Source organism: Anarhichas minor, unplaced genomic scaffold (genome assembly GCF_050575085.1).
Source record: "Anarhichas minor isolate MPS153535 unplaced genomic scaffold, ASM5057508v1 ptg000024l, whole genome shotgun sequence".
Lineage (NCBI taxonomy): Eukaryota > Metazoa > Chordata > Actinopteri > Perciformes > Anarhichadidae > Anarhichas > Anarhichas minor.
Window position 1 is genome coordinate 14,903,358 of NW_027466470.1, and position 18,353 is coordinate 14,921,710.

The 18,353-nt window shown below is 42.3% G+C and overlaps 1 protein-coding gene across 1 annotated transcript in view; it reads right to left on the minus strand.

The window, feature by feature from the left end:
- The window catches only part of LOC142956053 (ephrin type-B receptor 1-B), a 93,091-nt gene that overhangs the window by 29,001 nt on the left and 45,737 nt on the right, over positions 1–18,353 (minus strand). The window contains exons 5-6 of the mRNA XM_076097353.1: positions 16,986–17,321; positions 5,408–5,532 (exon numbers count right to left, since the gene is read on the minus strand). Coding sequence (XP_075953468.1) covers positions 5,408–5,532; positions 16,986–17,321 — 461 coding nt within the window. The remainder of the gene's footprint in view (positions 1–5,407; positions 5,533–16,985; positions 17,322–18,353) is intronic.

Here is an 18,353-nt window from a genome sequence, read left to right on the forward strand (position 1 = left end):
TTGGGGTCCGGAATTGCCTATTGCCTATCAGTCTTCCTGTATTTCTCAGGACCACACCCCCCATCTGTTGAGTTTGTATGGAGAAGAGGTGAGCATACAGATGGCAATCAGCCAATGGGGGAGAATCCCTTGAGGGAGCACCAGCTAGGAATGGCCCTTTCATGCTGCCAGTCAAATAGGGATCATGAGACAGATACACACACATCTGCCACTTATAAAATGAGGTGGCATTTGGCACTCCAGCAGGTTCGGGGATAGCCAATAAAAGGCCATGCCAGGAGGGACTTCCAGCCACCAGAGGTCCTCTCCTGCTGCCAGTCAAATGAGGATTATGAGGACCACACCCTAACTTGCTAAATAAAGACAGAGTTTCAGGTGGGAAGGCAGATGGCAGAGCAGCCAATCAAAAGCATTGCCAGGAGTGACAGACAGGAAGCGCCGCGGGGAGTTTGGTCTTTGCAGCATTCAGTAAAATCACTGACACAAACTTAGCCAGAATGCTCTTCCTAATACATATTGTTTATAGACAAAGATGTGTAATAACATACTCAAACTACCTACCTACTTGGAACCACATTGACAACAGATACTGGGCTAATGTTGACATATTTTTATCGGACCCATTCTAAAGGATTGACTAAATTTACTGGATGTAACACGCTAGCACTGGATCTATAACAAACATATTGCTGGAAGTCCGATACTTGTATTTTTTTTTCTTGTTAAAACTTCCAATTTATTTTTTGTAACTGACGATATTTCTATTGGGCTATAAAAATAAACCTGACTTTATATGACATGTGCGTGTGTGTGTGTGTGTGTGTGTGTGTGTGTGTGTGCATGTGTGGACAGCATGCCCACCTGGCACAAAGACAGTCATTGTGGATACCATGTGTCCTCTGCACATGCTCACACACATGCACAAATGCACAAATAGAAAGGGGTGAGGGGAGTGTTTGAGGTAGAACATTCTACCATTATGTTTGGAAATTGGAAATGAAAGAAATAAGTGACAACCCCCATTAATGTTCAAATTAAAATGTATTGCCTTACGGTCAAAAGGCAAAAAGAAAAGAAAGGGGGAGAGATATGGGCTAACAATTTAAATCTCAGGGACTAGATGGGTTTTATTACCAAATACAAATAATTACCATTGCCTCAAGAATTCTAATCTAAAAAAATGGTCGTCAGTTTAAATGGAAATAATATCTGATATTAAAGACCATTCAAGACTGTTAATCGTTTTGGGAAATAAAGAAACTAAAATAATGCAAAAACAAACGATATCACCACACGGCAACAAAATTAATTCTGCAAAGCTACACGCTAAACATTAGTGAGCATACTACGAGAGAGATGAGATCACCTTATCTACGGTATCATTTGAAGTCAAATGTATTTGCCTCAGTGCTTTCAGTTAGTTTTTCTATTTATTTCTTTGCAGCCACCTCCTTGTTAGATGGCTCTTTGAATGCATTTCATTCACCTGGAGACTAAGAAAGAGGCCCGAGTGAGCGGGGTTGGGGGCAAACAGAGGGAGAGAAGAAGGGAGTCAGAGGGAGGAAATGTGAATACCCTTGCAGGGGACGGAGGGAGTGCTGCACAAGTACTGCCTTTCACGGGTTCCATTCAAAATCTAAACGTGTCTTTACAACATCTGTGTGCGTATACAAAAGTGCTGTGGTCGACTCTGAAGGCTGGCAGGTAGAGAAGAAGAATAAATACTTACTCCTGGCTTCTCTTCTGAGGAATTGCTAATGTATGTAAAGCACAAGGGGGGGTTTCAGAGTGCCAAAAATGCAGATGGCGCTATGGTCAGTGTGCTGCAGATCCTGGTGACATGCTGTAAACTTGTATTTGATTCTTGAATTCCTCACATTGCAGCATGACAGTACTGCTGTCATCCAGAATGGATGCACCTGAACTACTGCTGACACCCACACACAAACACTGACAGAAGCTCCCGCACACATCCTCCCTCTGACACCAATACACACAGAGCCATCAGCACTCAGAGCCAGTGGCTGCTCTGCTCCAGCCTTAATGGAAGGCCTGACCTCCGCTATGCTGAGTTATTTCCACCCTCCCCAAATTTTCAGGCAACCAGAGGAAAAATGGTATGAGAAAAATGGAGAGACCGGGAGCATGGGATTCTACTTTTTCCTCTGAAAACCTTTAATTTACTTCGTCTTGCTTCCCAATTTACGGAGTCCCAGGACCACTTACTCTGCAATGAGATGGTGGGTTGAAAAAGGGTGTGAAGCCTATTGAGAGAACAGCCTTCAGCACTCACTACAGCTTTCAGGTGAAACTGTCAAAATGCATTCTATTTAAATCATTACCGTCCCTCTTCGTCATGTCATAGGCCGCGGAAGCGGGTTTGTAAGGGGGAACCCGGGTAACTTTTGAAAACTGATTTATTATATTTATGAATAAAAGCCTGAATTTCATCAGTTTTTTTTGTTGATGCAAGACTTGTATGTAAAAAGAGCCAAACGATACAGGTCTCATGACATGTAACATGACATTTTCCTACCATGTGCATTATTTGTCAACAATTTTGTTTTGGAACCATGGACAGCACTGTTTGTTGTGTGTAGGATGCGTCTGCAGCGCTGTCAGCAGTATTGATAAACAATATCGAGATCGATAAACAATACTTGCTTTTTGTGGTCGTAAAATGAGAGAAAGAGAGAGAGAGAGGGGGGGGGGTCATCACAAGCTAACAGATGTTTCTACTCTGATAAGCCTTTAAACACCTTACACTGTTACTCAAACTAGACTTCTTGGATTGTATCGCTTTATCTCAATGGTACCTTAAATAACATGCAGCCTCTTGCAAAAGGGCTGTTGTGTTGTGTCAAGGAACAGAGCTTTTTTAGGGTAGTGGCCACCGATGGAATTGCAGGTCATGTGATAAACACTGGCCCAAATAAGAAAGCTGTATTAACGACAATATTTTTGTGCCATTCATGTGTACTGGATGTGCCTGCTGAACAACATTTGTTAGAGTGAATATCTTGAAACATCCAGTTCTTCTTATTATTAATACATCCATGCTTACGCCCCAATAGGGTGCCCAATCACACAACCATGTAAGCACAATGTCCATAGTTCAAAACTATCAGTGGACTTTGATCCCAGGACAACTTCATATGTTATTACTTACTCTTTACTGTGAACTGTCAAATCAAGCCACAACAAAAGCCTTAAGAAAAATACAAAGTTACTTAAATTTTGTATGAAAAAATGTGCAAAATAGTTGTGCAAAATATATTATCAGGTTGATGGGTAAAACTACAACATTAAGCAAAGGTTGTAAAAAGACAAAGAGTTGAATGTTCTTTTATGATTACCCCGAGGTATTACTCAATGCAGAGTGTGACGATGCCATGCTGCTGGAGAAGTGGCTCTTGTAAATGGGTATAGGGAGCTTCCTGTTAAGAGTTTGTAGAGAGAAAGCTCTCTGCTGTGCTAAAGACTAGCGGACTGTGCCAGGCACGCTGAGACAATCAACTCCAGAACCATAACAGTGTGACTGCTCTCAGATTAATGCAAGCATCAGTGAGATGCATAAAAAAAGAAGGTGAGAATAGCGAGGCCATTATATATTTTATAAGTTACACATAGCAATGGGTAAAGCTGGGAGTCTGTGATAGATATGGTGAGAGGCATCCCTCCATAATTGCCATTTATGACTAAAAGTCCACATCATCACTTTACGGCTGCATGAAACTTCCAGATTTTCAAGCATTCAGAGAATCAATGGAGAGCTGGCAGGACTGACCTCGAAGGAATGCAATTTAGTTCCCGGCTTCTCAATATATGCAACAAGGAGGTTAAACATGTCTGTACAGCAACCCGAGCCAACATGTGTGACACTGAGAATTTATGCCGACTTTTCATCGTGCATGCGTGTAATACATTTCAACTGGTATGGAAATGACACACATGGCATTAGATTTGCCACCATCTGTTCTGTTGTTTTTCTGCTTCTGAGGGTTGCTGCTTAATCAGGCACAAAAACACATCAGCAGTGGCACTTTGGACAGCAGTGGCTGGCTGAGGGAAAGTATGTTTAGTGCCTATAAAAAGCCTTGTCAGATCCAAACTACAGAGTGTCAAGGGAGGACCGCCAATGTGGCAATCTCATCTCCACAGCCTGGTGTAACAAAGCAATCACTCTGACTCATCTTATGTGTCTTACTCAAACTCACATGGTGGTACAACTTCTAGACACGTACAGGGTGATAGAAAGGTACATCGAGACAGAGGTAGACGGCGTAAAGCGCAACCTTTCTGTCACCTGAATCATCCCAGTGCAATTAGCAATCTTGTCCTTGTTAATTCAGTAATTTGTGATTACGCCGTGCTCATCTTTTTGTGAGAAGGCATGCTACGTAAACATCAACAGGATTTGGTTTCATTGATATTCATGAGCTAATGGGAGGCTGTATGAGTGTTATTTACACGACACTAAGCTGTCTGGCAGATAAGGTTTCTCAAGGCAATGGCAATCGGATTGAATTTCATGACCTGTGCAATGCCGGAGGGGGAAACAGCAAGCAATGCAGCTATTATTGGATAACTGAGTTTCCAACTGCAAACATAATTTAAAAACACGATTGTTGTTCTCCCTGATAGAAAATGCTAAATGTGACAAACACTATTCTAAGGTGGAGCTGTGAATATTGATCCACGGAACCTTAGCCAAAATGAGTTTGTGGGAAATAAATAACTCAACAGAAAAAGAAAAACATTTATAAAACTATATTGATTTTTGTCTTTTACTTGGGGAGCAGAACATGGGTGAAGGTGCAACAACAAAAGCCTTAGCTTAAGATGACAAAGACGTGTGGAAAAAAAAAGTGCATGACCAACCTTGCTATAACTATCGATCAGCTTTAGGAGGACAAACAAGGGCCCAAACAAAAAGCTAGAGTCTCCGATTATGTCCAAGGCCTTGGGAAAAGCCTACAGGTCAATACTGGAGCAGCAGTGGCGCTGTGGGGTAGGGCCAGCGACTTAATAAAGCAGACGTATTGTGTGTGAGTAGACGGGTCGATGTGACCCCCCCCCCGCCCCAGACGCAATGCATTTTCACAGCAGGACAAGTTGCTGCAGTGTGCAGAGTGGGCCTGGAGCAGAGGTCAACCTATTTACTTCATCAGCAGCAGAAACTAAGGAACAGTGGGAGAGATGGAGTGAAGACAGTGAAAGAACATATTATCAACCCAGGGGAGTCTCGGGGTGCTTTACATGCAGTTTGCTATGCATGTGCAGAGTAGGAGACAACACAAGAGCTGGCACTTCACACAAATAAATATAGACTTACAGTATACTGTATATGCATAGGAGATAAACATGTAAATTCATGCATTTACAAACACACACACACTTATCTTACCTTTTCGTAGTAGCGCAGTTCATAGTCCAGAATAATGCCATTGGGCTGTTCTGGTTGTGGCCAAGACAGTGTGAAGCTATTCATTGTGGAGCTGATCTGGTGCATGATGGGAACTATGGAGGGAGCTGTAGGGGACAGAGAGAGTAACACAAAATCAATACATTTCTAGAAAAGCATTGATTATTACAGATATACCAACCCAAACTGTTGGTAAAGAAAAACACCCAGCCGTATACATCAAGCAGGCTATGTTTTATGACAGCTAGGTATAGTTGGTACATTATCCACGCTAAGACTTCCAAGGATGACGGTGCGCATTCTACAATTAGTGCACAACTGCAATACATATCATCCAATGTGTGTACCCAGAACGAACTATTATTAGGTATCAGTAATCAGCACAGAATCCGAGTTTAAACAACTGCCACTCTCATCAGTACCCAGGTAGCCAGCAGAGCCAATCACTGGGCCATATTCTGGCACTGCAGGACCAAATATGTGCTGGCTTTGGCCAAAATAAGGCTGCCAGATTTGAGGGTGTGGACTTGGGCTGAGTGTCAGCGCTAGTTAGCAGGACTCCGGCTACCTTTGCGCCAGAATGGTCAGTCACCACGAGTCCGGCGTGAGTCCAGCAACCAATCATGTAGGATTTCGTCCGCTTTTGGACTGAATCATTTTGGCTACTTAGATTATAAGAGCACTAAGTGTGGCATCCTCAGGATGCATTGGATGCAGGAATTAAGTTCCAAAGGCCTACATATGGTAATACAAAACAACATGACGTAGTAATGTCTAATAATAATCGCCATTGTTTTTTGTAAAATTGTATTATGGCAGGAAAGAAAACAAGTCATTACATATTTCTAGACAATGATGTCTTAATATAAGTCTAATGTTCTATAACTGCATGTTTAAAGTAATTCATGCGGCCACAGAAATAGCTTAACTGGACTTTTGTGTTACAGTTATACCATGATTGTGCACCAGTAAAATTACCTAGAATACATGCATCGAATTTAACAGTATAATGCCCAGTGCCACAGAAATGTATTAATCAGAATAGCATGTAGAGGGTCAGATTAAATTGTTCTCATTCAGGAGCCATTTGCTTAGACATGTTCAGGAATGTACGTTAAAATGAAATGAGCAAATCTAACATGAAGGGGAGTGGTTTATCTGATTTGCTGATCCAGACATCACTCGATTAAAATTGACACAAAATTGATTGTGTGAGCGCTTTGTTTCTGTGTATGATTTCACATCTTTAGATTTCAGTTAGACAGAAGCCTGAGCAGAACTGCCTTTACTGACTGAAGTCACAAATACCACACCCTGTTGAAACACTGGATATTTATTACTCAGATGTAACAAGACCTACGTCTGAACAAGGGTAGTATCTGATGAGCTTCTTATCTGTTATCTGGACTACAGGTCTGTAATAAGAGCTTAATTTACCATCAGAATAGGTATCACATGCCATTGCAGAGTCCATCCCCCTGTCTTTTTGCTATGATACCTTGGCAGATTTCCACACTGTTGACATTTAACAAATCTGCGGATATCTTGTCCCTGCTGACAGTTGCATCAGGGTAGCTCAGACTGTCTCCTCTGCCAGGTAAAAGTACATTTCCCCGGTGCTGATATTCACTTTTTCTGCATCTATTTGTTGTGTTAATATGTGTAATCTAGGGGCTCACTGACACGTTTCTAAATGTCACAGACAGTGCTGTCTTGGGCGGTAGCTGGTGAGTGAGTTTTTAAACATCTGCACAGTTCATACTATCATACACTTCCCAGGGCTCATTTTGATCCCTGATAATCAAGTAAAAGGTTTTGGGTGTATTTTTGTCTTTTCATTGGTTATGCTAATTGTCATGTTTTGTTTTCCTCTATTTGTTCTAAACAAACCCACTGTTCAATTTTTGTTAAATTTGCTGTGTAGCAGAGGATTTTCCAGTGGATTTAAGGCCCTGCAAAGATATTTCTTCATCATCTTCTTACTTTAAATGGTGTGGTCCTACATGAACACGATATTTAATATAACAGGTGTAGTTATTGCACTCCAGAGATTTCTGTATTGTGTTTTCCTCTCTGCTCTTCTCACCGGTTTGAGGTGGACGGGCTCGGTTGAAAAAAATTGTCATGGCTCGTACTTGCATGCACCAATCAGTGCAGAGCAACATTTGAATCAGAATTTGATGACAGTTGCACAGCTGTTTAATCATGTTGCCAGCACTAATATAAACTGATCAAATCGCATGCACAGTCCTGATGACGCAGATTCATTTTTGAGTGTAGGATGTTTTTTTTTAAATTATTTAAATTTGATTATTGCTTGCTGGTTTCAGGTTCTTTTGGTAGAATACTTATTATGAATAAATCAATCTAACATAGAGACAGACATAGATAAAGTTTATAAAACAAAAATACAAATTACTTAGCTTTTATGTACAAATTAATCTCTTTAATGCCATGTGAATGTGCCCCAAAATCTACTGTATGATCACAAACTCTTCCAAGGTGCTAAGATAAACTCTAATTTACTTTCAAAGTTCAAATATGAATCCAACCAAACATACTCATCAAAACAGCTTGTGAACGTACAAGTAAGTTTGATTGAAAACTGATTCTGCTCGTATTAAGTTCAAAGCCCTCGTGCTTGTATACAGAGCTGGAAGCGAATCTCCACCCCCATGTCTGCAGGAATAAATACAGCCCAACACAAGCCCATGCTCTTCATTTTGTGCCCATCAGCCTCTTGGCTCTCGGCCTGCTCGCTGCTGAGGCCTAGTCATCGCTCCACCTGGTCTCCCACTCCACTCCACCATTTTGTGAATAACTCCTCGATTCAAAAGGCTGCAAATAGCACCCTCTCACCGCTAAATGATCTTTTTTTTTTTTTTCATCAGACTCTTTAATGCTTATTCTATTTATTTTCCTCTCGTTGTACTTCACCCCAGAATAACCACTCGATGGTCAAAGGAGTTCTGTGAGGAGAAAAGCCCCCGAACTTCTCACTCAGTGGGGTTGTTGTTGTAAATTGTGTTCTGTACAAAAGACGGCTTATTCTACATCTGTGATTTGGGGAAGTAGGTGATTTAAGTTTCAGATGATTACCTAAAATGTAACTGTCAACAAATGAATGAGCTCCGTTTATCTTGTCACTGCAAATGGATTCTGTTACATGCCTCCCTTGGCTCTCACCTCCTGCTTTCCCTCCCTTTCTCCCTCCCTCCCTCCCTCTCCTTCTCTCACCCTAGACTGAGAGTGTGAGGGCTAAGCTTCACCTCGGTGCACTTCAGCCTCTCTGCCTCTCAGGCTGGTTCACGCTCCACTGACCAGGGCCAGGGCTGCCTGGGCCGCATTATCAATTACCGGCCACAGGCACACACTGTTCCTGACAGACCCAGGGGAGGGGCACTCCACACAGAAATTCCTGCAGGCGAAAAAAGGGACTGAGAAGGAGAGGTATTACCACAGCCCCAGACCCGAGTCCTGGTCCCAACTCAATTCGTGCATTCAGGCGCACAGACAGAATAACATACATTTTTTACCAGATAATTTTTTTTGTATGTTTCAAAGCATCTAGTGATTAAACCTTTTGCTAGTGTATATAGCCTGGGTTGAGACCTATGAATCACGGCCCACATCTCAGGTTTCTTTTCGGCAATTCAAAAAGGTCTGGGGTTGTGTTAATTGAGGGATTTTAACCCAATTTGGAGAAACAACTGAGTCAATCAGAGCGTTGTGGGTGGGTTTAAAGATTGAGACATCATCTTCCTGTGCCAGAGCGACCCCCACAACTCATGCGATGTTTGTTCTTTTAACCAACAACTTAGTGAGTGCTGAAGATGATGAAGACGGGAATATATCACTGTCAGCTGAGGCAAAGCGAACCCTAGCTAACACAAACGCAATGTCAAACTTAATGAAGTTTCATACAATGGCAATTTAATAGGACATATTAGGCTAGCAAATGTAAATTCTGGATTGATTTCTTCTAAATTCTACCTTTCCAACACAAATTCTCACAACACTGCCTATGAACATATGAAAAACTTTTCTCACTGCCATGTCCCACTGGACACACAGTGACCGTGTTTGAGAGGAAAAGCAGGAGAGAGAAGAGCGTGTGCACATGTTCAGAATGTGTCTCTGTGTGTCCTCGTAGCCTATGTGGGAAGAGGCTGTCAGAGACAATGTGCTGTGCCTGTATCAGGGTGAGGTTCAGCCCAATGAAGCACCGCTGTCCCCTCCATTGCGTCCCCCACTGTCACCCTGGGACGATGATGCTGACAGTGATTGGTGACTGTGTCCTGCACTCCTCTCTCTCTCCTCCCTCCATCCCTCCCATCCCTTGCTCCTGTGCTCCACTTTTATCTGGCCCCACTCGCTGCCCCTGGCTTTTAATGCAGAGCTTGGCTCACCATTAATCAAAGTCAAAGCCTCCCCGTGTCTGACGGAGACAGAGAGAAAGTGAGAGAGAAGGAGAGGAGAGGCGGAGAGAAAAAAGGTGAGAGAGGGTTTGAAAGAAAGTGATGAAAGAATAAAAGCTTCTTTACCTTTGTACGATTAATCTACTTTGGAATACAGATCAGCTGGGGCATCATTTTACATGTCTGGCACAGACCTGAGCCTCTGTTTTCATTATTGTTACATCAGTGTGCAGTCCCCATAATTCATATGGAGAGGGGTCAGTCAGCATATCAAACATGCTGTTCTACATCCTAGAAGTGCACTCCAGTGTTTTATTAGTGCACTTCCATAAAGTTAGGGGACTCATTAGTGACAGATATAAAGAATGGTCAAAACTCATTCAGCGATATCCTTTCTGTTAGTCTTTTGTATGGGTAAAGCTCCATAAACGCTTATGTTTCCCCAAATGAACAAATTCTAGTTCCACCCCAAAATAATTATCTAACATCTCTAACTCTGTCTCTCTCTCTCTCTCTCTCTCTCTCTCTCCCTTCACTGCATCTTCTCTCTCGTGGTGAGATTCCTGGGAAAGACGGACTGCAGCCTGTGTTCCCCATGCAGCACAGCTTTCAATTCTAAATTCCCAGCTGGAATTTCCTGCTCTGCCTCAGTGACTCTCAGTGAAATGATTGGACAGAAAGTTGCACTATATTTGGTCAGCTGATCTTGGACCAAAATTCCCATTCAACAACAAGAAAAAAAGCAGACGTACATATGGCCACACTCACAACCATGAGTTCAAGCCAAGTCGCTCTTTCTCTGTAGTGCACTTGCAGTTTGTGCTTTAAGATGCTGGCACACCATTGAACCACGCAGCCTCCTAATAGGGGCTCAGTGTCTCAGATGAGGAGAGCAGCCTATAGTCATGTGCTGTGCCTCTGTCAAAGGCATAGGTTTAACTATACCCTCCCTATTAGTAGGGGCTCAGACGGCCAAGCCAGTCATGACTACATGGTAATGGCCTCTCTCAAACATCATAAAGAGGGATCAGTTCAGCACCATGGATTTCTGTCAAGGAACCACGGTTGGAATTATTTTCAAAATCACATTAAACGCGGAGGATTCTGAACGGAGCTCTATGTTATTAAGAAAAGGACTTGTACACTGCATAAGCTTACTTTCACATAGCTACAAACACACACACACACACACTTCCTAACATCACTTAATACACTATGTTAAGACATCAAAATTGATGAGCAGGCTCAGTAGCATTCAAGCCCACACTTTTAGTTTTGCCTGCAGCTAATACCTCTCTTTTTCGGTCCAGGGACGGGATCCAACATTTATGAGAACAGGCATGAAATGAAATGAAAACAGCACTCTGAGAGAGCCTGAAGAACTGTCTAAGATGATGGACACCCTAGCTCTGATACATGGAAGCAACAGGGAAAAGGGGGGGAAAAAAACAAAGAATAAGGAAACCCCCAAAAAACAAATGGAAAGACTTTGTAAGCTGTAAACTGTAAAGACACAATGAGTAGTGTCTGGAATACCCTCAACAGACATGTTTGCCTAACATCTCATCTGATTTTAGAACCCCACAGAACGCAGATCTCTTTAATTCATCTGGTTGTTTGGATTTCAGTCGAGTGCATAACATCTTAGTATCTTGAATGCAACCCACCCGGTCGTACTTGCCCAAAGAAGGCCGGGGAAAGAGGTGTTTGCATTTCTGTGGGAATAGCTCTCCAAACAGAGCGGCTAAGTGGAGAAGGATTGTTTGTAGATATAGTTGGCATTCTGTGGTCTGAGGGACTGTTGGCACATAATCTAGGTCAAGAAGGCTGTTCCAGTAAGACCAGAGAACTGTTGAGCATCAGGCATTTGTTGAAAAAGATAGCACCAGTCACGAGAGTTATTGACTTTTTTTTGCTTATATATTGTTCATCAAACCACCCTCGCATAACCACCCAGAGTAGAAAGGAGTTGTAAAATGTGTAAAAGACGGAAAATCCACTCGCCATCTGAATCAGTAATGGGTGTAAGTTAAGTGTCCAGGATGGATTACACAATAAATCATGGATGGCATGTCTGTAGTTTTCACCAGTAGCACTTTGTATCGGCCACAACTTGACTACTATATATATATCTATCATTGTAGTAATTCAGCAATTTAATAAATTCACTGAATGCAGAGAGTGTGTCCGACCCTTCAAATTAAACCACACTATTTCACAAAGAGAGAGACAAATGTCTATGGTTCAATAGCTAGATAAAGATGACTAAATTGAGACCAGGTGTGAATGATCACCTAGAGGGCACCGTATAGTCTTTGTATGTCTATATCTGTGTGTGTGTTGTGTGTGTGTGTGTGTGTGTGTGTGTGTGTGTGTGTGTGTGTGTGTGTGTGTGTGTGTGCATCTCCTGGAGAGCACAGGCAGTGAGTGAACTCCTAAATCACACTATTGATCAGTCATTCCTCCCAGACAAGCACTGGGATTGAGGGCAGTTAAATGGCCTCTTCGGTGATTCACACTAAATCCCTTCAACTTCCTCCTCACCTCCATTATTCCCTCATCTCCTCCTCCTGGTCCACTTTTCCTCCTCTCACCTTTGTCTCCTCATGGCCAATTTACACCACAACCCCTCTAATGACTGCTGCCTTACTCTTTTACAGGTGGTCTCTTGGTTTTCCTTAATCTCACGACAGTTCACACGAAAGCCACGGCAAGTTGAAAAGGCAAAGACTCCATTGAGACGAGCGCAAACTTTATCTTTCCTGGGCCAATCTGAAATAAAGGAACACTTCACCTATCTGTTCTCCCATAGGTTGACATACTTATACTAGAATGTACCATTACCTTTGTCAACGGACTAAATCTCATGGGAAAGCTCTATTTATCCCCACAAACACAAACCCATGTGCGATAATGTGCTTTTGAGCCTGATGATGTGATTTTGAGCAAGAAAGGCTTATTTTGGTATGAAAGCATCTTGTCATTATTTTAACCAAACAGAACTGTGAGACTTTGAAACTACAGAAACTTAAAAGTTAAACTTTGTTTATTAAACACATATTTTCTTGCTTTTGCTTGACCTGAGACTGCAGCTGTAGGTTTTGGTGTGCTATTGGCGAATGTTGTTTGCTGTGGATAAGCCAGTCACTATACAAACAGTAAATTGACATAAGATTGAATATTAGCAGTCCCTTTCAAACAGAGATGTACGTGCATGTGATTGATATTACAGGCCCTCATTCTTGGGACACGTTCACAGTGAGAACCGCAATCACTTCTCCACGTTGCACAGGAAATGAGTGCATATATATAAACGCACTAGCAATTTACTTCCATATTAAGCCGAGGCACATCCAAACATGTTGTTTGCAAAAAGGATGAAATGGAAGATAAACAAAAGAGTATGTTGATTAATCATTATCGGCTAAGCAATCATTCTACTCATCTCAAACCTTTTTAACAGCTGTGCTGAGCACAACAGCACATGACAGAAATGGCTCACCTTGACAGGCTGAGCCAAGAGGCACTTAGAGGAGACTGTGAGCAGCACCGTTAACCGGGCCACATTCTTCAGGCAGAAATGAACTCCATTCTCCAAAAAATGTAAAGTGATCATTCGATTATGTTTTATGAAACGGGTGAGCTCTTATGCACACTTCCATGACACACATCCATTATTTAAGAGTCCAAATCATAGCTTTACAGAGTCACGTGTTTCTGATAACTAATTCTAATCTAAAGTAGAAGTGCAATGACAAGATTCAATGAACAAAACAAACTTTCATGTCCTGATTATGTGTGCACCTGTGCCATCCCAGATGCGCATAAACATGACTATGTCACATCAACAAAGAAATCTGTCTATTCTCCTGCCAGTCCTGGCTCTGGCGTAGAGAGGACATCTTGTGGAATTAGGGTTGTTTAATGTACATCTGTTTAGTTCAAACTGTACCATCCTTTGCTTTTGTTATACAGTTAAGTGCTGAAGCAATCAAGTTATTTTTACCTGGGTTTTGGTTGTAATGTTGGCATTTCGCTGCTTTAATAAGGAGATGAAGAGAAGGTTTTATTTATATACAGTATGGGCACCAACACCCTGGCTTCATTTGGATTACAGTTGTTTTTCTTTCACATTACTACCCATTTGCAACAATTACAATATATTGGGTAGATTGTTGCGATGACCCCATTGTATGTATGATGACTGTTATTGCATTGGGAATTTCCATGGTCCTCCAGACTCAAAATACACCTCTCCTATTATACATGGAACATGCATATTGTTACACCACCTCTCCCAGCCTTGCATCATGCGAGGGCGCAGTGGATAAAAATACCAAATGAACGGACGAGAGAATTTCTAAAAAAATGCTGTAAACCTTACTGCACCCTTCACGAACCGTCAACAATACAGCCCTACTTTTTAAAGAGTGTCTCACTTTTTAGTTTTTAAAGTGCATTAATATCAACACGAATCCCTTCTGGATACTTCTGCCTTTTCAATGACCTGCCAATAAAACCCCCTGTCGAAACTAGGAACACTGCAATTACCTGGCTACAAAGGGGCCACATAGGGCTGGACATAGGCCTGGCAGGTTACTGGCAGACACCTCATTACTGCAGCAGACTTCAACAATAGGCCTGAGCATTGCTTCTTTTACATCTATCTCTCAAGTGTGCTATTAGCCTGTCAAATGGGGACAGTCAGCACCATTAGGCCACCCTGATAATCAGACCTATTTACCCCCTCATTTTCCTCTCCTTCACTGTCGCAGTCTGGTCAAAGAAAAAAAATAAAAATAAGCGGTCCCTTACTCCATCCCGCCCCCCTCCCCCCTGACTCATTCTCAGACAAAGACTAGTTGAGTTGGTCATTACATTTTTCTGAGAGTCATCGTAATCAAATACGGTATGCCCTCTCCACCAACTGGGCCAGATTTAATTTCAAATGTACTCCTATACAAAAGGGACCTGGATGAAGCAATTCCAATTTCACTGGTCTTTGGGATAAATGTGAAGTAAGCTCATTCCACAATTAACGTAGAAATGTGCATCAATAATTCTGAATTCATTTGACATTAGGTATTTTGTCATTAGGTTGGACTGCGTAGATAATACAACACAGAAAAGCATAAGTGCCTGGCCAACAAAAGGTGAACTTAACCAACAACCTCTTTTTTTTCCACTGGGGATGCACTGCTATTGATACCGGGACGATACTGACTCCAAAAATTGGACTGGATATCAGTGGGGATAATGGGTCTGATCTATTCATTTCAATTATATGTTTGTATACAATATATATTAAATACTGGAATTTGAATTCCTGTTTAAGTTTTGACAAATTTATGTCGATGTATTTATTTGTTACATTTTGATTTACAAAGTGAGCAAAGCAATAAGTCAAGCCTGATGTTTCCTTACAGAAAAAAAAAATGGTCCCCGTCACTTCCACACAGTGAGGCACACCGCTTCTTAATTAAACACTGGTATCGGATTGGTACCCGGTATTGGCCGACACCCTAAACCCAGGTATTGGTATCAGGACTGGAAAAGTCAGATTGGTGCATCCCTATTTTTCACCACACTGTAACTCCACTTCATGTCTGTTATTAGGCCCCACAAGCTTACGCTGTGACTTTCACGGTCCGCCACATCCACAGAAGCACAGAAAAACAAAGAGATGTTTCACGTGGTCAATACTTGTCCCCTGATAGGTGCCTCTGTGTGCAAGTCAAAGATCTACAAGAGCATGAAAAGCGCTGTAGCAAAAAGGACCGGCAAAGACAATATCTTCGACCTGTCATTTCCATCGGATGGGCTCAGGTCCCATCGGGCGCAGTTAGTGGATGAACACGCACAAACATTCAGAGAGACAGGCAGGGAGAAAGAGAGAGAAAGATAAGAGGATGAAGGTCATTTTCATTGGCTAGGCTCAGAGCCATCACAGGCAAAGTCAGAGGATGCGCACACATGTACACAAACACAAACATACAGGGAGACAGGCGACAGGAGAGAGAGCAGGACTGAAGACAATTTCAGCCTGAAAACAACAGCCTCTGTCTTGGTTCGGCCTCTTTCAGTGCAGTCTGATTTAAAGTATTGAACAGTGAACAGAGTGCAAGCAGGATAGCTGTTATACAACACCAAAGGTGAAACTTGTAGTTCAACACGTCTGTGTGTTGCCTGCTAACCTTAGAAAAGTGCAACAAGAAATGGTGGCTTTTGAGATCCCGCCTAATGCTGAAATTTATGAAAGGGGCAGAATTAAATAAGATTAATTCTCTTGTTGTTTCTGTTAATTCAGACTGCACCGGCGGTGTATACATCTGCAGATTTACAGACAGCTTTCAACTGGGGTGTAGCCTTCCGTGGAGAGAGAAGTACTGACTTGCTGTGCGGCATTGCTCTCAAAACAAAGGCTCATTAAAGAAATACCACAGAAAAACAACAAAAAGACGTGTCAGCCAGTGAAGCAGCAGCCTGCAACCTCCAGATGTGAACTTCAAAGCATTTAAGGGGTTTCATTAATGACTCATGCGTTGTTTTTTGAAGGATGATTACTTTTAGTGGTGTTAAAAAGCAAGGATTTCTGGAATGCCCAAAGATAAAGGCAAACCGGGGCTATTTACATCAGCGGATTTGATGTGTAAATAAACTACAAAGGAAAGAGGGCTGGTGCAGTAAATTGCGCTTGTCCTGGAAAATGTAACATGCTGTGTCTTGGGTCTGAGTCTGAACTCCTCCATCATGTTTTCAAAAGGGAAAGCCATTACTGTGATTCAGGGAAGGAAGGCCGAGAAAGAGAGCATGTATGACTTTCACTAAACCAGCTGGCCCCACGCTTCAAGCCTTAAAGTCGCTATCCACGGTGGAGCGACGAGAAATCTTAGCGGCCAGGTCGGCTATGCCGTGGATTAAGACTCTGAAGTTTTAATTGTGCAAGATGATGATCTTTTATAGTGAAATGATTCACATGTAATGCTTCTACTACTAATACTACTAATACTATTAATAATAATAATAATAATAACGTGGCAAATTTGAAATTTGCCATTTCAAATGGACAACAAAAGACAGTCGTCATCCTCATCAATGCCACCGCCCCATCATCACGAGACGTAGCCGAAGCAGCCACTTACCAGCCTGGTTGGTGGTGATGTCTATGGAGACATGCTGGGCAGGGTACGGGCTCTTATTGCTCACGCCATTGACAGCTTGTATTTCAAAGCTATAGAGAGTGTGAGCCCAAAGGTTGCTGATGAACACCCTGGTGTCAGTCAGACCCAGCTGTCGAGGGACGAAGTCCACATTGTCGTCGCAGTGGGAGCAGGAGCGCCGGTCAGCCCGGCACTTCTTGCAGACTATGTTGTAGACGACGTCATCGCGGCCACCCGTCTCCCTGGGAGAGTGCCACTCCAGGATCACGGACGTTTCGTTCACGATGGAGATCACATTCCTCGGGCTGGATGGGACACCTGAAGGCACAAAGAGAAAAGATGTAATACAAATGTTATTTTGGCTCGGATCATTGACTTTTAAAGCTGGATCCAGTTCATATTAGACAAATCGTAAGGTAAGCTGTCATGATGCTATAAGCAAAATAACGCATTGCTTGTAAATCATGCCTGCTGTTAAGTCAATTTAGTCAATTTACAACCCTGTAATAAAGTGTTGTTGTGAAGAGCAACTTGTCGTTTTCTCCTTTTTTCTCCATCTTCAGCACAATTGGAATGCTAATTTATTCCATTCACACCCAGCGAGATCATACAGCGAAAAGTTTGTGTCTATCAAACATTGGTTATTTAGCTAAATGCAGTGTTGCATGGAGTATTCTTATCCAAGTGGCTCTGGAGATCCACGCTCCCATTCACTCCCTCATAGCCCACAGCTGGAGCAGAACCTCAAAGACGATATTCAGAAAGAAATCAAGAAATAATAAAGTAATTGTTTTGCCTGAGTGGTGGCTTAATATTAGGTTGTAGAAAAGTGGCTCGTTCAGCCTCCCGCATTTGGAGCACGATTCCTAAGAGTTCAAATCTGCTCTAACGGCAGTGTATAATTTTGCTCAGCCGGGACTGTGTCCGTGCAGCTGCTCAGAGGCAGCTCTTTCTTGTCAGACACCAGACACTGCCGATAAAGCAGAAGCTCACCAAAGCCCTTAGTCAGTGATGCTTGGGTTAAAGTGTGGCTGCCCTGCAGAGCTGATCTGGTTCCAATTCATCCTCCATAAAGCCTAACCTTTATCATTAAAAGAGGAGTTTAACTGACCCACTTCTAAAACCATGACTACTGTGGAAATAAAAATCCGCTCAATTCTAGAAACCCTTTGAAGAATTACTCAGCTCTCTAACACACTCTACTTCCTTTCCTCTTCTCTTTTTACCCATGAGAAAAAAATATGACAACAAGCATGCATGTAGACTTTTAAGCATATTATGACACAGCACTTTGAGTTTCCCATTACCGTGGGCTTAGGGCAGATAGTTACTTCAGTCAACGCAGACACA